This window comes from Clinocottus analis, unplaced genomic scaffold (genome assembly GCF_023055335.1).
Source record: "Clinocottus analis isolate CAN_PGR_092001 unplaced genomic scaffold, fCliAna1.0.p SCAF_13, whole genome shotgun sequence".
Taxonomy (NCBI): Eukaryota; Metazoa; Chordata; class Actinopteri; order Perciformes; family Cottidae; genus Clinocottus; species Clinocottus analis.
The window spans coordinates 13,862,547-13,887,857 of NW_027175854.1; the positions used below are offsets into that span (position 1 = coordinate 13,862,547).

Below are 25,311 nucleotides of genomic sequence, written 5' to 3' on the forward strand. Positions count from 1 at the left end.
TTGTTTTCGTAGTGAGTGTTGCCCAACAGATTTACAGTGATTTAACAGCCTTAAACCTTCATTATTGGTCTCGGAGATCATAGTTCCCGTTCAGTGCATTGCTCTATAGCTCGTTACGACGTGCATTGAAGACGGGGGAGGTTATCTCAACACACACAGTATCTCTGCTACTCCGACTTGTTGAGTTGAGTTCGTTGCTAAGTGACGTTGGGCTGTCTACTCTGGTCCAATCACCGTTGGTGAAAGATGTCACGTGCTGTAAACCAACCAACCAAGAGACGTTAGCTTCACTACTACCTGTTGAGGTTTATCCAAGTCTTCACGCCAACAGGCTTCCTACGTTAACCTGGCGGTACTTACGTTGCCAGCTAAACGAACCCCGCTGTCCTGATGAAACATATGTTATAGTCTTGAAGAACACATTTTGGGTTCTTATCTTGGTTTCACATATGGTAAGACCGACACTTTGTTCCTTAGTAGCACGGACGCTAGAAAGGCTGCTGATGAGCTAATGCTACTGCCAAGCTAACGTGTAGCTACATTACAGTAGCGTTACGTTACCCTGACGCACCTCCACCATCAGCTATGCTACTGCCGTTACAGTAGCGTTACGTGACGTCACGTTACCCTGGCGCACCTCCACCATCAGCCACATGGCTCATGTCCATGGAGTAGATTCAGTGTTGTTGTGGCTGTGATACACGCTTTTATTTGTCATCATAGTTATTGTTTCATTCATGCTGCAATGGTTTATTACATTCCATAAAATGTAAAAAGTACATTTTTCCTTGCATCCTGATTTTGCCAATACGATTTTGAACATTTACAAGTACAAGCTCTGTTGCAAACTACTCCCAGTAATTGTTGTAAGTATGTATCGAGAAACAAAAGATGGAATTCAGAGCAGTCAAATTCATGCTACGTTTGTATTTTTCTGTTTTTGTGCATAGAATGATGATGTCACCCTCTTGTCACTCTCATGTCTTGACACTCAGGACAACAGTAATGTGTGTGTGTGTGTGTGTGTGTGTGTGTGTGTGTGTGTGTGTGTGTGTGTGTGTGTGTGTGCGTGTGCGTGTTTTCGCGCGCGCGCCCGCGCGTGAGTGTGTGTGCTGTGAGTTATTATTAACACAATCCCTCTCTCAGAGGAAAGTGACGAGAACTCAGTCAAGTTCTCCTCCAGTGCACGTGCATGTGGACGAGGCCTCACCGGTGCACGTGCACGTGAAGAGCTGGGGGTCGAGTCCTCAGGTAGAGTTCCACTTTTGTTTGACTGTCAGTGGCGTCTTTGGTTTTACTCTTTTCACTTTTCTTTTCTTTTATTGTGAATGTACACATTTTGAAGATGTGTATCTTCTTGATAATCTTCTATTTTCATATTTCCTGATGTTATGCTACTCAGTTCTGTTCATAGTGCACATATTCTCATACGCTGTAGTTGTGATGCAGCATAAACAGATGCTATGACATTGCTACATGCTGCTGCACACTGTGTTTAAAGGGGAAGACCAAGGTCGACAGAGCAAACCTGCATCCCACAGCCACGGTCAAAACTCGGGTGCCATGGATCCCACCAGGAAAGACCTCCGTACGGGACGCCTCATACAAGTGGGAGGTAACACAACGGAAAGTTAAATCTCTCCTCTGCTCTCGTGCTTTTAAAGAATGTTTTAGTGTCAGCATCGTGAAAAGCTCCTCCAGGTAAAGACACACTGGGATTTAACTTGTAATTTACACCAAGGGGCCAACACACTGTCTCGAGATCACACAACCGCCTTTTGGACCTGAATCCGGACCCGGACCTGAACATTCCCAGTCTGTGCTGCGGTTAGCGGACCTCACATCAAGAGAAGAAGAAGGGCTGCACGGGCGACTCAGCCAGTATGAGAGCAAGATAGAGAGCTTACTGACTGAAGTGAGCTCTCTGAAGAACCAGGTCAGCTCCTCCTCTTCATCACTTCCCTTATTGAGATCCTGTTTGGCTTGAAGGCAGACACAGATTTGCCGTTTTGGAACCCAATTTGAGACCTTATTTATTGTTTATTATTATAAAGTTACAAACTTCTTTACTTTGTGGAACTGATAGTAAAAGCACAATTTATTTTAGTTTTAAAGGCACTCCACTGTTCCCGACATGGAGATGACTCTACTTGTTACATGACATAATACTACACTCACGCAACACGCTACATACTACACACACTACATGGTACATACGACACACATCACGCGACATACACATTATATCCTGTTGCATGATGGGAAATCTAGTCAACGAAACTCATGTCAAGGTTTAAAAGATGCAATCAAACTCATATGAGGTAGTATAAGTTAGTAATAAAGTCATACTATGAAGTATAAGTTAGTATTAAACTCATACTAGGTAGTATAAGTTAGTATTAAAGTCATACTATGTAGTATAAGTTTGTATTAGTCATACTAGGTGGTATAAGTTAGTATTAAACTCATACTAGGTGGTATAAGTGAGTATTAAAGTAATACTCAGTGGTATAAGTGAGTAATAAAGTCATACCAGGGAGTGTAAGTGAGTGTTTCTCAGTCTGTGACCATGTTCCAGTAGAAGGTGTGGTAAGATGGGGGCTCACAGTAACAGAGTTGTTCTGGTTTACACTCTTCAGCCCTCGGCTCCTCGGCTCAGCGCTCTCCAGAGGCTGCAGCTGAGTGTGAATCTAGAGAGCAGAGGACATGTTGGCTACACGTTACTGAGGGGACCCTTGGCGAGCTATCGTCACCGCTCCTCTTGAATCATGTGAAGGACAAGCTTCCATTGGCCCTTTACGGACACACCCACTTCATGATGACCCCATGTAGTTTGTAGTTTGCGTTGTTTTGAACGCAGTATATTAATCTGTAACTAAACTTACTCCATGTGGTCCCTAAACAGTCTTAGAGGAACAGGGTGAAGTCAATGTGTTGTGCCTCACTGCTAATCTATAGCTTTTGGCTACATGTTCACCTTCTAGGCCACTGCCAACAAATGATAAACAAGTCCAGGTTTGCCTTATGGAATAATGGTGTACCAGTTCTTCTTGTTGGTCTTTTATATGGAAATGAAACGGAGAATGTAACCTGTTAGAAACACAGAAGAACTGCAGTTGCTTGTTCATAGTGTGTTTGCACATCTGGATGGCAGGTGGACCTGCAGAAGAAGGAGCAGCTGCTGGAGCGCCAGGCGGAGCAGCTTAGTGTCTCCCAGCGGGTGATCGCCGAGCAGGAGGAAGAGCTGGCCGAGGTGACCCAGGAGCTGGAGGACACGGAGTGGGACAACACACGCCTACGCCGATCCATGGACAAGATGCTGGAGGAGACGCATCAACACAGGCAAATATCACTGAGCGCCTTCATGGGCTCCACATGATGCCGTGTGGACAGGAAGTGGAGTCAGTGGGAGGAGCCTGCAGCAAGCAGCTGCCTCTCAATCACTCCAGACCAGGACCGAAGGTCTTCAGCCTCCAGCTAGAGATGATGAGGACATCTTGTAGTTTCAAGTATTACAGAAGAGCAAAGTTCAGAATGTGAAGTGATCATTAAAGGCTCTATGTGTAATGTGTTGAGCCATTCCCATAACTGGGAGATAGCATTGGCACGTTACATATTTATGAGTGGCAATGCAAAGTATGAGAGATTATTAGACTGAGCTGTGAGGAACGATCCTCGTCCGCCCTGTTCTGTTTCTGTCCCACTGCTTTACGTTCACACAACCCTCCATGAAGAAGAGAAGATAAATGATTTGTCTTCATGTGCAAAATGAGCTTTTAAAGGAAACAACACAATACACATGTGTTGGTTCAGATGTTGTACAGCAACAGGGACACAAGGGCTGTTTAGGGCGGCTGCCACCGAGAGGACACGTTGGTCCGTTTGCATCCTGTAACTCTGCCATCCAGAGTGACTGCTTTTGAAGCTGTGAATAGTTTTTGATATAAACATATACAACTCTGTGTAATGACAATACAGTGGAATCTGTATTCAGAGTGAGTACACAGTCTGTTAGGGATTGGTATACTCTGTTTAAAGAGAAATGGATGACCTCATTGGTCTAACACAGTAACCTGGTACTCACAAGCTCCTTTAGGTGGGATGTAAGTGGTGTGTGAAGGTGACAAGTGTAAAGTAAAGAGTATTTATCAAAGTGTAGTTAAGTGTGAGGTGTGAGGGAGTAACCGGTAGGAGATTGTCTCGGGTTGACAGAGTCAGAGACAGTCAGTCAATTGAACTGTTGACATTCAACAAAAGACGACTGCCATTGGATCCCATCATGAGTTCTGTAACCCTGGTCCGATGTGAGGGCCTGCGACAGGAGCTCTGTGTACAGTTTGGAAAGCCCTGAGACCAACTGGGTGGAACCGGTTGGTGTACATGTCTAACGGCCCTCCACTGAGCGCTGCCATCCGCACAGCTAACTCATTAGCGTATGCTGAAAGTAGGACTTACAGACACCCGGTAGGAATCCAGCGTTCACAAGGTAACTGAGGAACATCTTGTGTTTGCAGGACGGACAAAGAGGCTCTGCTCAGCAAGCTGCTGGAGGTCGAGGTCCACGGGACGGCCGCTGCCCAGCAGGTCTCCGCCCTGCGAGAGTCTGTTTCCCAGCTGAGCGGCACTGTGAGTCTTCATCAGTGTTGAGTCCTGCCAGGTCCAAAGCTGCCGGGCAGCTTCTTCCCAAAGTGTCCTGACCTCATGAGGAAGAACGGCGCGTTTAGTTAGTCATACATGTTGATCTTAAACGATCAGAACAAGTTCCCACCGCCTTCCTTAGAAAACCTGTCTCACTCTCTCTCTCTCTGGTGCTGAAGAGGCTGTCTGGATCTGACTCCTCGGTCTTGGCCCGTCAGAAGGAGCTGCTGCTACAGAAACTGGAGACCTTTGAGGCCACAAACCGAACTCTGCGGCACCTCCTCCGAGAGCAGCAGGGGTCCCAGGTACTGGGTGTCATGCATCCTCCCTGCAGACTGGATCTGTGACGCTGACTCCTCTGCTCCATGTGACCTCTGACCTCTCTGACCTCCATGTGTTTGTGAGCAGGGGGAGTCGGTCCGAGTGTCGCAGCCGAAGGAGACGTTGATCCAGAGACTGGCCCACACAGAGGCACACAATGCTGTGAGTGTCATGTTTTAATTTCCTTCAAGAGATCTATTTTTCACATGTAGTGTGTTTGTTTATTTTTAAATCGTCGCGTTAAACACATCCATGTTGCCGCTGTGTATGACATTTGCTCTGTAAGTAACGCTTGCCTCATGTTCCCTTCACAGCATCTTGTGGTGCAACTTCAGGAGAAGGACAGAGAGGTGAACCAGCTCTGCAAGCAAATAGATACTGAAAAGGTACTGATGGCACGACGGCCAGTCAGGGATCCAAAGCAATGTCTTTCCTTCTCTTACAGCGTGTAGGTCAAAGCACAAAGCACATTTGATCCTGATGTAACTTCAGGTGTTTTCTGGAAGCGCAGGACAACGCAAAGAGCATAGCCGACTGGTCTAAGAGTCTGGACTCAACCAGAGCTCATCTCCAGGGACGGCTGCGGAGCAAAGAAGCTGCGAACAACCGGCTCTGCGTGCAAGTAAAGGTCTGCTCTAGCATCCAGTGTTCTCCTCTGCTTTGCTTGCATTGTGTGATCGTTGTGTAGCTGTTAATGAAGTGAGTCAGACTCATGTTGCAAAGTGTGTGTATGATACAAATGGAGCACCAACAGTGGACCGAGCTGTAACCCTTCGGTCTGTTCTCGCGTTGGTTCAGAACCTGGAGCGAGCAGCCAGCCAGCAGAAGGTGGAGATGGGGCGGCTGAAGCAGCAGCTGGAGCGGCTGAAGCAGCAGAGCGGTGCAGACAGAGCGGCTCTGAAACGAGCCACGCACTGCCAGAAACAGAGAGCAGAGCGCAGCCAGGACACCACGCAGCTGCTGAGCATCCAGCTGCTGGACATGGTGCTGTGGAGACACACTCACAGACACACTCCCTCCTCTGTAGGACCAGTGAAGTGAACCCTGCTTCTTGGTTCCTTGCAGGAGCAGAAGGTGGCTGATGCTCTGTCAGCAGCTGAGAGCTGGCAGAGCCTCCACGCCAAGGAGCTGGAGCACAAGAACAGACTGGAGACTGAGCTGTCATTGCTGAGCAGGTAACTACTGCTGAACAGGTAACTACTGCTGAGCAGATAACTACTGCTAAACAGGTAACTACTGCTGAGCAGGTGACTACTGCTCTGTTCAGGCTCCATCTACAGAACAGCAACGATCAATGAGATGGCTCACAGTGGAACATCTCCAGTCAGCTGATTGAGTTGGAAGCAATGAGGGTAAAGAGACTCAGTAGCTGCTGTAGGACAGAGAACATGAGGACCAGTGATTGATTCCACCAATGTTTAGACCGTTATTGAGCCAGGATTGTTCCATTGAGATGAAGACCAACACTGAGCATGACCATTGAAGGTAACCGCTCATAGAGTTGAGTTACATCACAGCTGATGTTTGCTCATAGTCAGATTCAGCAAAGTGCATGAGGTATGCATCTGGCCTGTTAGATCACTATTAGTCATTGGTGGTATGTGAACACATCACCATCATGAGGGAACATCTGTACTGTGACAGAAACAAGGGGAGAAGGGTTTGGATAAAGGGACATGATTAAAACATGTCTTTCTAAAACCTCCATGTTGGGAGGCAGTCAGATCTTTGGACTACCAGCTGCAACGAGTGAGAGAACCGTTGCAATGAAAGCCTGCTACCCGTTAGTATCAGATAAAGTAAGACGCTGTGTTGTGTGAAGCAGCCGAACAGCAGAGCTGACGGAGCAGCTGCAGGCTGCGGTGGACACAGGCGAAGCAGAGAGAGAGGCCCTGCTGGGCGACCTGCATGGGCTGAACACACACAGCACTGCTGCCCACCTGGAGAAGCAGGCCCTCAAGGTGACCCAGAGCACTACAGGACATAACCACGCCTACATATCTGTTGTGCGTCCATTATCTTTCCAATGGGCTCACATGGACGTGTGTCACAGTAGGTCATGTGTCATGATGTAACACTTGCTCCTCTCAGGCTGCAGCGTCTGCTCTGGAGGAGAAGCTGGCCGTGTCCCAGTCAGAGCTCCAGCAGGTCAAAGCCTCCATCCAGCAGTATGAAAGCCTGCTGGACAGCTATAAGATCCAGGTATGTGAACCCTGATCCCCTCAGGTCACTCGTGTCTCTTGTGCCAAGCTCATGAGGGATGCTCATTGTATGCAGTTTAACATTCTCAACATTTTTAACATTGAATCATCTTTCTAAAGGCTACTATTAAAGTCTGTTAAACAACTGCATATCTCTTCTAAATGTTTAGCTCTTCAAGATAATAGACAGGGATGTAGAAATGATTATTGATGCACAATAATTTATAGACTGCTGAGGATTAGGATGCTTTGGGTTGTCATTTCTAAGAAGCGTGTCCCCCAGGGAAAAGGTTTGGGAGACACTAGTATGACAGGAGACACTGGTATGACAGGAGAGGTGCATGACGTTAAGACTTCCAATGTGACGCTTAATGTTTAGATTTTTGTCCAACCAAGTGCAACAGTGTTAAATGTATCAGCAGCTTTAGTACAGCTTTAGTTTAGTTTGCATTTAAAAGCTCAAGATATGAGATGGTGATAGCACAGCTATCCAACGAAGCCATTTATTTTTCTGTCCAGGTTGGAAAAACCCGTGCCGAAGCGGATGAGTACCGGGCCCGGCTGGCTCAGGCGCAGCAGGAGGCGCATGCCGCGCAGGCCGCGCACAAGGAGTCGGAGCAGGAAGTGGAGGAGGTGCGCAGCGAGCTGCTGGGGCGGCTGGCGGCCTTGCAGCCGCTCCCCGAAGCCTTGCGGCGCTCTGAACTGCAGCTGCAGGAGGCGCAGGAAAGGGAGCACAACCAGGAGAGACGCAGCATGGAGCTCAGCAGCACGCTGACCGACCTCCGCATGAAGGTCGGCACTCAAGCACACACACTCCAGTCAGCATCACTAAGTACAATGGGAAGTCTCAACACTGGCCTCCATGCTACATGTTGCATTGTAGTGTTAACACCAAATAGCTGCATGCTTATAGTACAAAATACATATTTTTGTGAGAGTACAAACATTTTTATCTCTAACATCGGTGGGGATAATAAGAGGAGAATTCATAGGATTTATGGGAAATGTGGTTTTCTATTTAAATGACTTAAGTACTGAAAACATCATTAGAATCAGGCCACTAAGGTTGAGGTTAGCTTGTGCTAACAGCGTTGATGCTTTGAAGCAGCACATCATGTTGCCAGGACTTAGTCTGCCGTGTGTGTTAAAGCTAGCTGTCGGTAGGAAACTAAATGGATGACTTGTGTCGTGTTAGGTGGAGACCCAGAGCAGCCAAGTGGAGCTCCTCCGACAGAAGAACAAGGTTCTGCTGGAGGAGAACCGACAGCTTCAGCAGCGAGTTGAGAGTCTGGAGAGGTCAGGCATTCCTCCTCCTTGCTTTGGCTTTGTGTTCAAACAGAGGTTTTCAGGCTCTCGTGGTAGTAGACAACTTATCTTTGTGGATAATCATGATCCGAGTCATCATGTGGGGGATGCTAACAGGAATGCTAGCTATTAGCAGCTGCTCTTTGCAGCAGATGCATGGTGTGCAGACAGATACAACCGGAAAACAAAGAAAGCAGATCATGCAGGTTCTGGACTTACAATACAAATATTTCCAATTATATTTATTGTTGTTTATTCCTGATGAACATGAGAACAATGATACAGTGTGAGTCAAGCCTAATCTAAAAAGATGTGTATCATGTCTTTGTGTTTGAAGGATTATAACTTTTGTATATGGTCAACCTGACCCGTCTGATGTTTATCACAGAACCATCTGAGAAGCCGTCATGGGAAACTATTTGGAAAAGGGTTTCTTTAGACAATGAGTGGCAGGTGATTGGGTCAACCATCTGTCAATCAAACTCTTACCATAGTCTGGAGAAGAGTGAACACTTCTCTTCCAGGGAGAAGAGCCTTCATGTGGTTCTTTACTCCTTTAATGAAGAAATGTTCTGTAGTTCTGGTACCTAATGCTATGGCAGCATCTCCACTCTCTTTTTTGGGAGTTGCCTTGTGGTCTAATTCAACAGTTGCCTCTGTGAGGTCACGGAGACACATAAGCCCCGCCCAGAGTTACACAAACGCATTACTGATGCCTGACCAGGTGGATTTCCCCGTGATGTGTGATCCGGTAATCCTGCTGCTGTTCTAGATAACAAAAAGGGGCCGTAGGTTTTAAAGTACGCTGGCTGCATTCAAACACTGCACTTAAAGTTGTGAGCACCGCTTGTAAAGTAATGGAGCAATGATACGAGTCAGTGCACAGCTTAGCTGGTCGTTGTTGTGGTGGCTGTCCTATGTCCTCCTACAGAAAGCTGGGTGAGACCGGCACTCAGAACACAGACCTTCTGGCGCTCATCACTAAGCGGGAAGACACCATCAGCAGCAGTCAGCTCCGCCTGGAAGAGAAATCCAGGGAATGTTCTCTGCTGAACCGGAAGCTGGAGGAAGCTCTGGGGCACGCTCACCAACAGGTCTGACGCTGAACACTGTCACATAGAGCGTGTGTGTTAGAATACAGTAGCAGATCATCATTAGCACTGTGTAGCCTCCTCACGCCTTTCATTCAAACCTATGCAGTGACAGGAAATGAGCACACACACACACAGGTAGGACCTGAGCTCACACAGTGTTACAGGACTGTGTGTATTCTAAGTGGGCCTGCATGTTGTTGATACATCCCTACAGTATATCAGTGATGTACTATTTAACCCTCCATTGCCCAGTAGTTAAGTTTAGTGTGTCATATGTGTCTCCAGATGTCAGAGACCAGAGGACTTGCTGCCACCAAAGAGCGCTCCACCCAGAACAAGATACTGGACCTAGAGGCTCAACTTAGCAGGATGTCATCAGGAATCAATCAACTGCGCCGCAGCAAGGAGGAGGTACAGGCCTCCGTTGACCTTGATGAGTGTGTATGCATCTGCAGTGTCTACAGGTCTATCATGCGTGTCTTTCTGACGCTCAGGTGGAGCGGCGCTACCAGAGCCGACTGCAGGATATGAAGGATCGTCTGGAGCAGTCCGACAGCACCAACCGAAGTCTGCAGAACTACATCCAGTTCCTCAAAGCCTCCTACGCCAATGTGTTTGGAGACTTGGCCCTCGACAGCTCGCTGCGCAGCCACTCACCCGTCTGACGCTCTGTCAGAGGGGCATCTGAGCAGTACGCTGCTCTGAGCCGGTTCTGCATCCGCTCACAGCCGCTGGCGCCAGGCTCCAGGTTTCATGTCCCACAGAGCGGCCTGTGAGCTGCTTCCTCTCAGCCGCTGGCTCCTTCCCTTTGACTTGAAGTGTTTCGTCCACTGCTCTGCAACAAGTCACGGCACACAGAACACAAGCTGCTGGGTCTGGAAGACATTTAGGAGACATTGGTATTCTTGTTGTTTTTCTATTCTTCATGATTTTTTTGCACCAGCAGCAAATATTGTCATGAATACAAAAGCTACTGTTTTTCACTGAGTGGCTTTGATGGCTCCTTTTTAGGCTTTTTTAGATTGAATGTTTTCTTCAGAAATGTATGATTGGACACCAAAGTCAGTTAGTATTTTACACGCCAAAAACAATAAGAATTGCTGGTGTTTCTCAACAATCTGGGTCTTTTATCTTCAGCCGTCATGAAGTGACTCTGTATGTGACCAGAGTTAACAGACTACTGTATGTGTACTGCTATGTCCTAAAAGTTTGATTTGTGTACTTGTTTACATGTATACATGTCTGTACCCATGACCACCCATTATGTGGCACAACAGGTGCTTCAATAGATTTAAGCTCGTTAGTGGGATGGAGCTGACAACATTATGGCTCTCTCTGTCCTGCTGCTGGAGGAGAGCGAGGTCCAAACCCTTTCACACCCTACATTACTGGAATAGTTGTTGCGTGTCCATGGAGTGTATTCCATGAGTGAGTAATTGATATCCATTATGGGTAACTTAATAAAAACAGCAAAAAAAAAAAAAAATTCTGATTGTGTTGGTGTCATGTAGTGACAAACTGAAATAAAACTGTCTATGGACCAACAGCAAACAAACAATTAGTGACAAACTCATCTCAGCTGTTCCTTTATTTACTGTCCATGAGCCTCATCAGCCAACAGTATGAGATGAGAGATGAAGCATCATTTCAACGACTCAATGTACATCTCCCTTCACATTGTGGCAGTTCAGATGGAAATGAGGCAGGGAATTTTGCATAATTTGTAGCTATTGAAGAGGTGTACTTAAGTCAGTTTATGCATGAGTATATCTATGATCTATGCATGCATGTGAATAGTAATGCTGGCAAGTGTACTGTGTGATGCAGCGGCTTAGAGCCCAAGACAAATTTCCCTGTGGGACAATAAAGTATCTTTCTTTCCAAACACGGGATGGTTGTGGAAAGAAATGCAGTTGAGTTGAACACAGGCTTTGCAGCCCGTGGTAATAACTTAATAACGGATCGTCTATGAAAGTGTGTTTATTGGTGAAGTTCCGGGTTTTCTCCCAGCAGCCTGAGTCTGCAGGATGGAGCAGCTTTCAGGAGACCCAACAGCTTCTACAGTAACTACCAACGTGAGCCTCATCATCTGTCCTCCAGCGTGTCTTCAAGGAACAACTGCCTCCACATGGGCATGTATTGAGATAAAGCGTCCAGTACATATGCTGTATTATTATATGATGTAATGATTGCTGATGATTTGTGCCACAGACTCGACTCTGGCTGGATGGAATGAGTGTATATGACTGAGCATGGTATGCTTTCAAGTGTCGGGCCCGTCCGGTAGTTGTCGTCTTTTTCCGTACAGCCGCAGAGAATTACGTCACATTTGTGAAAAAAAAACGCCACCCTGAGCGCAGCCTCGCATCTCTCTCCGTCGATCAGCCGGACAAGCAGCACTTCTGAAGCTCTTTCGAAAACCCACCGAGGTATGACAACAGCTTGCATCCCGGCTGAGGGGCCGCAGACGGACCTTCACATGAAGCGGTTCTCCTGGTCCTCCTGGTCCGCTCGCTTCATTGTGTTTTCTGTCCGCTGCAGGTCCGCTAGCTCGGGGCTAACGTTAGCATTGTGTTTTCTGTCCGCTGCGGGTCCGCTAGCTCGGGGCTGACGTTAGCATTGTGTTTTCTGTCCGCTGCGGGTCCGCTAGCTCGGGGCTGCCGTTAGCTTTATGTCTTTTATCTCAGTGTGAGCCTTCTGATCCGGTGAATGCAATAGCACTGGATTAAACATGGCCGGTTCTGGAGGGCGCTCCATTGCAGTCGGCCATGGCTGACAGGGAGCCGCCCTGAGCCGACGAAGAGCTCTGGGCGTGAGGCTCCAGCTGTTCGGCCGCCTGTTATTTGAGGACCTCTGGTGGATGTCCTCTTTGTGTCAGTCAGTAGCGTTACGTGCCGTAGCGAGGGGGGCTGCAGTATGGAGCTGGTGAGCTCGGTCACACCTCCATCACTGTCCAGGCAACGGGCTCGTCAGGGCGGTGCCGAGGTGTCCACATAGCGGCCTCCGCCGGGAGGCTGCAGCGCCGCCAGCCCCGCGCGATGGACCAGAACCACGAGCATCACGTGTTCATCATGTGGACTGCTAAAGGTCCCAGGCTCCGACATGGATGTATACCTGCGTGGATCTGACTGTTACATGTTATAGTCCAGCATCTGTGTGCCATAGTCCTTGGATTGTCATGACATTTATGTTCGAAAAAACATTTAAAAACGTGTGTTAAAAACATGAATGTTAAATATTTAATGGGCCCGCGCATAGTGGAAGCTTTTGATGCAATCCTAGCATATATCGGGCACAAATGGTTGCTTTATGGTGGAGTATAGATTTACTATTATTCCATGTGGTAGTGATGATGATGGTGAAGATGTTGATGATGGTGATAGTTGCACTACAGTGGCGAGCCGTGCATTTTCTACCTGGGCCTTCTGCGCTGTCTGATATCGTTTACATAAATATGCGCATGATGCTGCGTCATGTGTGTAGTCACGTCAACAAGAACCACTCACATTTAGTTATAACAAAACATGGCAAAACAATCCAACAAAACTGTGGCAATAAAACACTGTGCACTGGAGAGCACGAGGCATGACCAGAAGGAACCATATTAACTATATGATAATAACACCCAGCAGAGCAGCGGAGGAAGACAGGAGCTGTGACATGATGAAATAAGCGGATTGGGTGAAATAATTATAATCCATGTAGTGTATTTGTGAAAAACATTACATGATGAAATAGCTCTAGCTTTGTGATTGTGTTGAGGCCAGCAGTGATGGCCCAGCAGGCCCAGACGGCCCACCACTGTTAACCAACTCTAACCCCCTGCAGCCTTGTGTCACATGGCAGCAATAGAGAATATGACACTAATATTGATCCAGAGAATAATGAATGAGCCTTTTCTAAGGCTTAAAATTGTATGAGCGAAATGTGAGTCTGCTCTGTAGCCTGACTTCATGTGGGTGTTCTACAAAAGCATGTGAGCTAATTGGAACATCTCTCTGAGCTGTACGGCCTAAAATACTTCCCAGATATTCCCAGGGCAGAGTCCATGTCTCTCTACGCCGCCTCGTTTTAATTGGATTGTATTAAATTATGACTTGATTACAGGACATATTGGAACATGGAGAACATTGTTCGGCTGCTACAACATCTGACTCTGACATCAGAGCATTTTTTACTTTTACATGTTTGTTTTTTCTCCAATACATGTAGATATAGCTCATTTCAATGTACATTTACAGAATAACTGGACTTGGTTCCAGCTAATGTAATGCAAAGTGGACCTGTCTGTGTTCAGAAGAAGGCATGTAATGATGTTAGCAGGGTGGGGTCGGCTCTGCAGTCACTTGTGACCAACCTCTTAGTTTCACTCTGGAGTAATAGGAAGAACGTGCAGCATTCGAACACGGCTATAAAATAAAACCTACATATTTCTCTCCTGCAAACTCCCTCTCAACCTGTATGACTCTGGCTTGACCATGACCCCAATAAGAAACAGCCTCCAGTCCATCCTGCTAACTCATTCTGCTGCTGGCGCTCACTCCTTTCAGACATTGATGGACAGTTTGAGTGGAAGAGTCCGTCTCAAACGAACAGTGATTGTTGATGCATGGCTTTCTGAAACATTAGCATGATGAACTTGAAGCATAACGCTTCCTGTGAAAGCGTCTTCCTGTTCTGACTTCCTCCTGCTGATGGCCTCTTAATGACGATCAATGGTATGCCCCGACACAGATCGACATGTCCAGCTTTACTGAACTCAAACTCAAGGAGACGTCCATGTTTTTCTGACCGTACGTCTGTGAGTTTGTATCAAAGAGGTGAGGGAGGTGGAGCGCCGTGATGTTGTTTTGCTGAGTAAAGGGATGGGAGGGAGGAGCAGGGGTTACGCATGGGCTGGGCTACATCCTGGCTTCCTCTTCTGTACAGCGTAGTCACTGCAGGTGCAATGCGTCTGTGCTGCGGAGTAGACGAGCCTCTGCTTCTTCAACTCCTTGCAGACCGTTAAGGAGTGTACTACAGATGTACACATCGCTGCAGATTCTGACTCCGTCACAGATGTAGCCTCCCGATCAGCCAAGCTCCAAGAAAAGCTCAGGCTCCAGACCCGACGTATCTGATGTGTGTATGACTTGCTTTCTTATTTTCATCCTGTCAAACTACCAACGCAGGTCTTTCTGTATGAAAATGTCATTTTTTATTTAATTTGAATGTCTGGTTTGGTAAGTGACTGGTATGCATTGTGCATGTGTTTGTCTCTCGGCCTTCTGTTCGACTAAACCAGGACCATCCTGAAACAAGTAGATTTGTTCTGCATGTGTTTTGTTAGTGTGGAACCTGTTGCATGGAAATGAAGGTGTGTTATTACCTTTAGTAGAATAGACTAGGCCGCCGTGCATGACGATGTTCGTGGCTTCAGAAAACGTTGCTATTGGATACCGACTCGTGTTGGTCTGACAGTGCAGCTGACGAGAGCGCAGCGTCATTATTATGATCTGGTTTTTAATAACCGTACTGTAGATTATAATTGTATAAACTGAATATCAGGTATGCGGTTGGTGGTTAAAGGTGACACATTTTGCTGACTAACTATAGTTGTTTTCAAATTGCCAATGTAGCCACGGGGCGTTATTGTGTACGTTTACATCACAGCTTATGTCCTCAAATGGCTGAGATGTGCTCTGTAAACTCCTCCCCTGGTTGGAGTCAGCACGGCTGCTGTGACGGTCAGCTGCAGGTCCTGTTGGAGGAGGATACTCGCGGTATCTTGCTCCTGGCGCTCCCTCAGTAGAGGAATGGACGTGCCTGCTCTCATGAGACTCCCATTTCCTGCAGAATCCTTCAGCTTCAGTACGACCCCTATTCATAACACATGGTTCACCATAGTAACGAGGCGGTGCTGAGTGAATGACTTCATCCACTCGTCCGTGGACCTCACGGCACCAACGCCCAGGATAACACATTGTGAACGAGCTTCATCTATTCATTATTGCATTCAGACTGCAGCTCAGCTTCAACATGGTTCAGGGTCAATCTTCTGAATGCCCCCTCACTCCTCAGGGTGTTTCAGACCAGCAGCTTGTTCTACAGACTGCTTTTAGTTGGAAGGGTCCGCGTAGACCAGGAGAATAGACCTGCTAAAAGGCTCTTTATGAATACTCCGGGTCATTCCTGTTGTCTGTAGGCAGTGTGACAACAGGTTTGTGTCGTTGAGGCTATGAGGTAGCTCCGCTAGCCGGCCAGCCTTCATGCTGTGTCTGAGGGAGAACATTTTAGTGGAGGCATTTATTGATTTCTATTCCCGTTGCTCAAGTAATTGTTTCAGCTCCTGCTTTGGTTGCCAAGTCAGCTCAGGGAGTACTAATATCCATATGGATCTGTCCTTGTAGAAGGCAGGATATGTATAAGTCTCTAATGCTCTGCTGCCAGTGGACACTTTCCTGCATCACGTCCTGCCAGAGAGAGGCGGTGATAGTGGCAGTGCCGTCGCATCGGCTGTTTTTCTACCTATAAAGTGGACTTTGGTATAGTGATGACTTTGAAAGTCACATGCTGTTGGCATCATACACTAAGTTCCCTCCAAGCGATCCGTGTTTTAATATGCCTGTAACAGGAGGTGGAAAGGGAATGAGGGTTATATAACTCGGACTGTCAGTGGATACTGCCGGCTGATAGCAGTGTGTGGGTGTTTCCCGAGAGAGAGCAGAAGAGCAGTGAGGTGGGAGGGAAGCTGTTATCTGCTGATACAAGATGGAGGAGGTGCTATCAGCAGCTGCAGGGTGTCATTTAGCGCCGTCATGGATCTCAAAGCCATGTTTCTGCTCGCCGTGGCCTCCACACATGACGTGTCGGCTACAAGCGTGGCTACAAGCGTGGCTACAAGCGTGGCTACAAGCGTGGCTACAAGCGTGGCTACAAGCGTGGCGTCAAGCTCAACGCGTAGTTTGGTGCCATATTCTCCAAAACACCAGTTCGTTGTTATCTGTGGCAGTAACATCTGTAAAGTCCCAGCTGTGCCGCATTAACAGCGTCCTGAGGAGCACGCCATGCAGACACGCCCTGCTCTGATGCGGATTTACAATTCATTTATTTAGTCATTAACGTTAATCACGATTAGGATCAGTCTTTAGGTAGAACCGTGTACTTGGCCTCTTAGCCCTCAGTCAATACAGATGCTCCAAACAGACTCGTCATCTTCACAATGTGTGATCGTAGCTTCACATCACTTCATGTGTTTTGAGGATCATTTGTGATTTTGGGCTGTACAGAGGGCTTTACAATGTGTACACACAGACATCCTCTGTCCCGGGGCCTCTCATCGGATTAGGAACAACTCCCCAAAAAACTCTTGAAGGGGAGAAAAAGAGAAGCAACAGAGGAGGAACTCATTCTTCACATCACTGTGCAGAATGCGTCCAGTTAAGTCCTGAGCAGCTTTCAGCTCTCTGTGAACTGGGACGGGCTCCATGTGGGGGAGGGGAGCTGGCTGACATTCTGGAGCGTCACGTTTTCAGGCAGAGGGTCGCTGCCACCAGTGAGTTCACTGGAATGCTTATCTGCTACGCTAATGGTGGCCCATGGTTAAAAGACCACTGTACTGCTGACGGCACTAATCCATGCATTGAGAGTAGACGCGGACCAGGAGACTGTCTCGCATCCGTCCAGCGCTCTTTGTCTCACTATCTGCTACATCATCTAAAACGCACATTCATCTACATTAGCCGGACACCCTCCACACGGCCCTGCCCTCCATGCACCCAGCCAGGACACAGGATCAATACCTCTCCTCTTCCTCTTCCTCTGTGTCAGTCTTTAGATGGGTGGAGTCACAAAAACAACTCATTAGTGCTCAACTAAGCAGCGGTTAAATATTTTTACATTTCTAACCACCAACAGTCACATTGTGGGAGACTGTGGTCGAGCGGGGTCGTCCTTCAGAGGCCCGGCGGTTCCATCTCTGGGTCCATTAGTCCATGTTTATGCAAGACAGTCCACCCCAAATGTCTCCCGTGGCTGTGTCTACAGTGTGTGAATGTTAGTTAGTCCTGATGGACAGGTGGTACCTTCATGTAGCTCCTCCATCAGTGTGTGAATGTTAGTTAGTCCTAACCCTTAACCTAGTTGCGGAGACATACAAAAGCGCTGTTAGCTCGTGAGCTAGCGCTGTGGAGGTGGTGGCAGAAGCAGGGTTTATGAACTGTTACACCCTGTTTATGATTAAATACAACTCTTTTTTTTCAGTTTAGTAGATGTGACCTATAAAAGGATGCGACTTATAACCAGCATTTTATGGTATACAAGTACAGTTTATTTCCTGTAATTAGTTTCACTGATATTTGGTTTTACTTAGGACATCCATTGTGAAGAGTCTATCGTAGAAATGAAGCTCGTAAGAAGGCCTGTTCAAGATCACGCCTTGTTTCAACGAGGTCGCGAGCTGGACTGTGGCCACAGTTTGAGGAAGAGCGGACACAAAGCTGACTGCAGCAGCTCCATTGTGTGTGGAAGCCCAGGCGATGTTGGCATGCGTGAGGAATGTCCGGCTCCACGCCCCCGTCTGGCATTTGACTGTTTCAGTGCTGCCCCGTGGCGGCTCTGCTGGAGACAGGAAGGCTTTTGGTCCTTTCATATCCTGCCTCTTGGTTCCAAGTGATTGCTGAAAGTAGTTTGCGACTAGCAAAAAAATTTACTGTAAAAAAAACATCTTAAAAATATGTTGTTTTTCTTTCTTTCTTTGTTAACCTGTGAGCAGCGATCACATGGTCTATTCAAGACATTTCTCTGCACTTATGTCTTTGTGTGTGGATGTGTTAGTCAGGCAGTAATGACGTTTTAATAATACGTCTTGAACATATACGTTTGAATATCAATTTCTGCGTATTACGTGAATGATAAGTAACCTCATGTCTGTTGAATATCACAATATAAATAAGTGTTTCAAACTTTCTTATGATTCTCATTATGGTGTATTTCTAGAAAATGGACACAGCAGGGGCTAAAGTGCTGGAGACAGCCGAAGACATCCAGGACCGCCGGCAGCAGGTGCTGGACCGCTACCGGCGCTTCAAGGATCTGTCCATCACCCGCCGGACTAAGCTGGAGGACTCGTACCGCTTTCAGTTCTTCCGCCGCGACGCCGACGAGTTGGAGAAGTGGATCCAGGAGAAGCTGCAGATCGCCTCTGATGAGAACTACAAGGACCCCTCCAACCTGCAGGTGTGTTCTGTTTGTTCTGTGTGTGGGTGCTTTGTGTGTTTCTCTCCTGCAGCAGAACACGGCGCGTAAAGGCCGCTGTAACGCCTTCTGCTGCAGGAGAGAAACAGTTCTCTCAGAGCTACAGGTCATTTATTGATGAGCTGGTGCTGCTTCACTTGCCTTGACTGTCATGAAAACAGAAGACAGATATTTTGCAGGAACGTTTCCAGTCAAGTCAGCACACTTAGCACGGATAGTGCTGAGATGTGATGCTGCTGAGAGACTTCACCCGGTCCAACACGTCCCTGTGTCTCACTCTCTCCACTGCAGAACAGTGTTAACAATGTCCTGACAGACAGTTGTGGGCCTTCAAACACTGTCCAGCAAGAGCTGCTAAATTAAAACAGCAACAGACTGAACATTGACAAAAGAAGGAGTGGTTTGTCCCTCACAGGGACCCTTACTCCTGAACCCACCGTTCATGTTGTTTCCTGATAAAATACAAACGTTTCTTCTGGTACCTGTTAAGACAAAAAGAAAACTGATGTATAAACTATACATGTATGTATGTTATATTGTTCTGATAACATTACTTTAAAATAAAAGCTGCAATACACTAGTTTTTACTTCCATTATATGTAGATAATATATTTCAGATGGTCTGACATCTCTCTTGTCATCAGGGTAAGCTGCAGAAACATCAGGCCTTTGAAGCTGAGGTTCAAGCCAACGCCGGGGCCATCATCAAACTGGACGAGACTGGAAATCTGATGATCAGCGAGGGACACTTCTCCTCTGAGACCATTCGAGTAAGGCAGTGATGTTTGTGGTCCCCCTCATGTGCATATTGACTGAATGCCTGTCCCCTGATGAACCTGCCCCGTCTGATTCAGTCCTACACGCCTTACCGGACACAACAAAGACCCATAGTTACAAGTGTCAATACGGGAGAATATCTACAAGTAGGTGTTGAGCTGCGTGGACCGTGTGTCGTATGGCTCTTGAGTGCTGTGAACATTTCCCAGGAGCTGGCTCTTCGTTGAAAGCTGTCCCTTCTCGTGGTTCGGTTGTTAGGGAATGGACTTTAAGTAATGTTTCATATGGGTCGACCCACATGGTGCTGGTGGACTATTCTTTTCTTCCAGGTCTTTAAACAGACGAGCTGCCTTTGAAACTCCACAGTTGACTTTTATAGTTGTAAACATACTAATAATAAAATTGCTTTTTGTGTGTGTTTTGCCCTTTTTTACTTATGTTGATGTTTCCTTCTCCCTTCCTCTCCTCTATACTAACGTTAACTCCTTACTTCCTGTGCACTAGACCCGTCTGGAGGAGCTGCACCGCCTGTGGGACCTCCTGCTGCAGAGGACCAAGGAGAAGGGCACGCGTCTGCTGCAGGCCCAGAAGCTGGTCCAGTACCTGCGGGAGTGTGAAGATGCTCTGGACTGGATCAGTGACAAGGTCAGACTGTCATCAGAGTGTATTTGTTTAAAAAAACATGGCTTATGTGCAAAAATAGTGCTTCTGGAGGGAAGGAGCATTTCATATATTTCTGTGTTTTGGGAATTCTTAGGAAGTCTTTTTTTCTACTTTCGCAGAATAAAGGCAATGTGTTTTACTGTTTGCTCTTGAGCAAAGACACAATAGCTGTCCTCCTCAGGTCATTCTAATAAAAAGATGGCCTGAAAATAATGAAACCAATAAATTTGAATGTGGAATAAAACCAGTTTTGTTAGCAAACTAACTGATAAAGAAAACTAAACAACTAGAAATAAATTCTGACTCAACGACGAGTTGTAGCTGTAAGTGCACAAATCCTCTTAAAGTGGACTGAATTGTGAGGCCATCCAGGTCAGTTGAAATAGCTTGACGATCTTGTCCTCTGCGGCCTCGTGCAGGAGGCCATGGCGTCCTCTGAGGAGCTGGGCCAGGACCTGGAGCATGTGGAGCTTCTGCAGAAGAAGTTCGAGGAGTTCCAGACCGACCTGGCTGCACACGAGGAGCGTGTGAATGAGGTGAACCAGCTGGCGGCCAAGCTGATCCAGGAAGCCCATCCTGAGGCCGAGCTCATCGTTCGCAAGCAGGACGAGGTCAACGCGGCCTGGCAGCGCCTGAAGGGCCTCGCCCAGCAGAGGCAGGGCAAGCTGTTTGGGGCTGCTGAGGTGCAGCGCTTCAACAGGTGAACCACAGGGTCCAATCTCTGTCTTTGTCCATCAGGAATGATATTAGGAGACAATGCAAATACAAACGTGTGTGTGTGTGTGACTCCAACAACAGGGATGTGGATGAGACCATCAGCTGGATCAAGGAGAAGGAGCAGCTGATGGCCTCTGATGACTTTGGTCGTGACCTGGCCAGTGTGCAGGCGCTGCTGCGCAAACACGAGGGCCTGGAGAGAGACCTGGCTGCCCTGGAGGATAAGGCAAGGAGATGCTTTACAGAATACACATGAACACTCATACAGCACAGACGCCTGTTTCAAACCCTTCATTGTCTCCTCTGTTCTCTTCACTTTCTAGGTCAACACGCTGGGTGGTGATGCAGAGCGCCTACAGCAGACGCATCCACAAAATGCCTCACAAATCCATCTGAAGAAAGACGAACTCATTACCAACTGGGAACAGATTCGCACACTGGCCGCTGAGCGCCACGCCCGTCTGAACGACTCCTACCGGTAAAATACTAGATGTGGATTGGTTATAAACGGTCAATACCAAGGTTCAGATGATCATGAAAAACCTCGGGCCAGCAGGCGAGGCTTGCAGCAGCATATCATGGACCAGGACTAACCTGATCCAGCCCTAACTATCAGCACTATCTAAGAGGAAAGGTACTATGAGCTCTCTAGTGGGGTAATGTGGTACTATAATCTCTCTAGTTGGGTAATATGTTACTATAAACTCTCTAGTGGGGTAATATGGTATTATGATCTCTCTAGTGGGGTAATATGGTACTATAATCTCTCTACTGGGGTAATACAGTACTATGAGCTCTCTACTGGGGTAATTCAGTGCTATGAGCTCTCTAGTGGGGTAATACGGTACTGTAATCTCTCTAGTGGGGTAATATGGCACTATAAGGTCCTTTAAAATATGATGGTGCATCACCAGTTTAGGCTTTGTAGGTAAGGAGGAGAATTTAAAATAATTCTTGATCTTACAGGAAGCTAGTGGGGAGCAGCTAATACAGGAGTAATATAATCTCTCTTCCTAGTCCTTGTTAGTACACGAGCTGCAGCATTCTGGATTAACTGGAGAGATTTAAGAGATTTATTAGAGCAGTCTAATCATGAGGAGTTTGAGTAATCTAGTCTAGAAGTAACAAATGCTTGAACCAGTTTCTCTGCTTCGCTTTGAGATGTGCCGGATTAATTTATTTTTGTACCCTGCCGTTTTAAAAACATAAAAATTGTGAGAAACTACAACTGTTTGCTACTCAAACGTTTCTTCTGGTACCTGTTAAGACAAAAAGAAAACTGATGTATAAACTATACATGTATGTATGTATGTTATATTGTTATACACAGATTACTCTGTGATTAGAGTAATCTGTGTGACAGTAGTTCTTTTGAATTGTTTCTGATCATCCAACAGATCCTGTTTACTTCCTGAATTACTGTTTATCTCCTGCTCCGGTGCAGCCCTACACTTAATGTTCCTCTCCAGACCTCACCGCTCTGCCTCTTGTGCTCTCTCTCCAGGCTGCAGCGCTTCACAGCTGACTTCAGGGATCTGACCAGCTGGGTGACGGAGATGAAAGCCCTGATCAACGCCGACGAACTGGCCAACGACGTGGCCGGAGCCGAGGCTCTGCTCGACCGCCACCAGGAGCACAAGGTACAGGCTCAGGTCAAAGTCTCGGAGACTGACCACCATTTTAGCTCCGCACTTTTTTATGCTGATAAGGAATACAATATAGCATGTAGAAAGCAGCAATGTCAGGTTGTCTTTTGTGTGTTCCAGGGAGAGATTGATGCTCATGAAGACAGTTTTAGAGCCACGGATGAAGCTGGCCAGGCCCTGCTCAACACGGGACACTACGCTTCTGAAGAGGTCAAAGAAAAGGTAGGACGATGACATCATCAGGACTGTTCATACCAGCACGCCACCATGTGCTAGAATGATGATGTGTTGCCTTGTGTGCAGCTGGGCATCCTGGCTGAGGAGAAGGAGTCTCTGCTGGAGCTGTGGGAGGTCCGGAGGCAGCAGTACGAGCAGTGCATGGACCTGCAGCTCTTCTACAGAGACACTGAGCAAGTTGACAACTGGATGAGCAAACAAGAGGTAACGGCACGCCGACAGACGCCAAGACTAGAGTTGGGTCGACTTCCGGGTATTGCCGGTCTCATCGGCGTACGAGTGTGACGTGATGCGCGCTAAACCGGCATTTGTAGTTCAACACATTCTGGCATTTAAAAAGTAGAACTTGGGCAGGCGCACTGAGGGTGTGCTGACCGTGACGGTCAGGGACGCTGTGGAGGTTTGGTTGAGCGGCCGCTGACACCACCCGTTGTAGCATCCGGGATGCCATCAATTCTCAACGCTAAATATAAAACCGGTTTGAATGTTTTTCCACTTGCGCAACTCCAAAACACCAAAACCGTTCTCCAGGGAAGAGTTGCAATTGTGACTATTGTCTCGTTTACGTGATGAACCCCTTTTTAAAGTTGTCTGCTGATTTTTTAGGCTTTCCTCCTGAATGAAGACCTCGGTGACTCCCTGGACAGTGTTGAGGCACTGCTGAAGAAACACGAGGACTTTGAGAAGTCCCTGAGTGCCCAGGAAGAGAAGATCACTGTGAGCTACCACACACTCTATTACAATACTGTTGCTCCTCCGTGTACCCTTTTAATTAGACAACAGGAGAGATTTAGAAAGTGTTTGTCTTGTTCGTCTCCAGGCCCTGGATGAGTTTGCTACCAAACTAATCCAGAACAACCACTACGCCAAAGAGGACGTGGCCACCCGCAGAGATGCTGTAAGCACCACCTCAACACTCCCTTCAAACAAATCTCCTCACACATGAGCACTTACTGCTGATGCCGTCTCTCAATGCCAACTCTAAAGCAACTTGTTTTCTGTTCCTCTTCACATTACAGCTGCTCAGTCGGCGTAACGCCCTGCATGAGCGCGCTCAGTCTCGCCGCGCTGCTTTGGAGGACTCGTTCCACCTGCAGCAGTTCTTCAGGGACTCCGATGAGCTCAAGAGCTGGATCAACGAGAAGATGAAGACGGCCACGGATGAGGCCTACAAGGTGCTTCATTAAAGAGTCGTGCAGAGACGTGTCCACCATTTGAACATGTTTTTAACATCCCCGCGTTGCGCTCACTGTTTCTGACGCTCCGTTCTCTGACCTCCGTACAGGACCCCTCCAACCTGCAGGGCAAGGTGCAGAAGCACCAGGCGTTTGAAGCGGAGCTGTCGGCTAATCAAAGCCGCATCGATGCCCTGCAGAAGTCTGGCCAGGAGCTGCTGGATGGAAAGCACTATGCCTCCAGTGAGGTGGCAGAGCGCATGGAGGAAGTCAGCTCCCAGTGGAAGAAACTGCTGGAGGCCACTGAGCTGAAAGGTACCGGCTGTAGGAACGCTCTGAACCAGAGCTCAAGTAAATGGAGCTGCTACAGTGTATGGATGGATTTGACTTCATCCAAGTACACATGTATTATTACAGTTACGATGGCATATGGCAGTACACTGTATGCCTGTGAGGAAGACATTGTGCTTCTCACTGAGTCTTTTCCATGAGACCTGAGGTCCATAAACATTCACAGTCAAACAAGCTAAAAACATAATACACGTTTAAAATCTCAGAAAGGAATGAAATGGTTTAGCTGGAAGGCAGTTTCTTCCATTTAAAAGGTGCTGATGTACTGAATGTGACCACTAGGTGTCGCACTTGATTCAGCAGCTGCTTCTGAGTTGAGCACGACATTGAGTGACCTCACTCCAGTCCACTTGGTGGCGCTAATGCACCTTTAAGCTGCTGAGCCAACAGACAATCCAACTAAAGGAATCTCTGTCTATCGGTGTAAACGAGTGGAAGAGCTGAACGTGAAGTTGTGTATTGCAGCAGTTCTCTAGAAAGCTGCTGTCTGCTCTGAACATGCTTTCAATGGTGCTGCACTAGTGAACTCTAATAGAAGAAGAAGCATAAGCAGAGAGTAAAGTTGCACCAAAATCAGCAGGACATCTTAAATTCACCTCTAAATCCAGATTGTTACCACGTTGGAGCCATTTTAGTTTTCTTTTCCGTATCTCATCGTGCTGAAAACACATGAACTCTGGATCTTCATCTCATTGGCTCGTGGCCTGTTGGACAGCAGCAGCACCGCTTCATGTTCCTCACTCTGTTGTATTGCAGTCAGATGTCTCCATCAGCGGCCTGGCTCCGGTACGGAGGTCCTCTTGTATTCATTAAGTAAAGGGAGCTTGAACGCACCATGATGTAGTTGGGTGAAAGTACATCGTGACGTTATCGTGATGCGAATCCAGATGTTTGAAGATGTTTTCACAGCAACATGAATATATATTAGAGAGCTGTTTAACTTCCGAACACT

The 25,311-nt window shown here is 47.2% G+C and overlaps 2 protein-coding genes across 9 annotated transcripts in view; both read left to right on the top strand.

Annotated features, from left to right (window-relative positions):
- The first annotated feature begins 310 nt into the window (after window positions 1–310).
- On the top strand, window positions 311–11,132 carry odf2a (outer dense fiber of sperm tails 2a). 2 transcript variants are annotated; one of them, XM_068574321.1, is made up of 19 exons: window positions 311–452; window positions 1,147–1,251; window positions 1,502–1,615; window positions 1,742–1,936; window positions 3,155–3,342; window positions 4,515–4,626; window positions 4,818–4,943; window positions 5,047–5,121; window positions 5,274–5,345; window positions 5,471–5,587; window positions 5,758–5,943; window positions 6,025–6,134; window positions 6,782–6,920; window positions 7,051–7,161; window positions 7,680–7,952; window positions 8,356–8,456; window positions 9,397–9,559; window positions 9,845–9,970; window positions 10,054–11,132. In XM_068574321.1, the coding sequence occupies exons 1-19, from the start codon at window positions 450–452 to the stop codon at window positions 10,222–10,224; spliced, it is 2,487 nt and encodes an 828-aa protein (XP_068430422.1). In that variant the 5' UTR covers window positions 311–449; the 3' UTR covers window positions 10,225–11,132. The 2 variants fall into 2 exon arrangements, with proteins under 2 accessions (XP_068430422.1, XP_068430423.1); XM_068574322.1 differs by having other exon boundaries at window positions 6,785–6,920.
- A 770-nt stretch (window positions 11,133–11,902) lies between these two features.
- sptan1 (spectrin alpha, non-erythrocytic 1) overlaps window positions 11,903–25,311 on the top strand; it is a 31,023-nt gene continuing 17,614 nt past the window's right edge. For 6 of the 7 annotated variants that reach the window (XM_068574256.1, XM_068574259.1, XM_068574258.1 and 3 more), the window contains exons 1-14: window positions 11,903–11,988; window positions 18,536–18,775; window positions 19,438–19,563; window positions 20,075–20,215; window positions 20,653–20,933; window positions 21,032–21,176; window positions 21,274–21,428; window positions 22,455–22,590; window positions 22,717–22,818; window positions 22,900–23,037; window positions 23,440–23,550; window positions 23,654–23,731; window positions 23,853–24,008; window positions 24,119–24,323. In XM_068574256.1, the coding sequence (XP_068430357.1) occupies window positions 18,539–18,775; window positions 19,438–19,563; window positions 20,075–20,215; window positions 20,653–20,933; window positions 21,032–21,176; window positions 21,274–21,428; window positions 22,455–22,590; window positions 22,717–22,818; window positions 22,900–23,037; window positions 23,440–23,550; window positions 23,654–23,731; window positions 23,853–24,008; window positions 24,119–24,323 (2,011 nt within the window). In that variant the 5' untranslated portion in view covers window positions 11,903–11,988; window positions 18,536–18,538. Of the gene's footprint in view, window positions 11,989–14,529; window positions 14,681–18,535; window positions 18,776–19,437; window positions 19,564–20,074; window positions 20,216–20,652; window positions 20,934–21,031; window positions 21,177–21,273; window positions 21,429–22,454; window positions 22,591–22,716; window positions 22,819–22,899; window positions 23,038–23,439; window positions 23,551–23,653; window positions 23,732–23,852; window positions 24,009–24,118; window positions 24,324–25,311 lie in introns of those variants that run through there. The other variant, XM_068574257.1, reaches the window with a different exon arrangement.

What these genes read in the sequence shown, in the direction of transcription:
- odf2a (XM_068574321.1), top strand. An exon ending in ACACAGAGGCACACAATGCT is followed by an intron (nt 5,122 to 5,273) that starts GTGAGTGTCATG and finishes TTCCCTTCACAG; the next exon opens with CATCTTGTGGTGCAACTTCA. An exon ending in TGGACAGCTATAAGATCCAG is followed by an intron (nt 7,162 to 7,679) that starts GTATGTGAACCC and finishes TTTTCTGTCCAG; the next exon opens with GTTGGAAAAACCCGTGCCGA.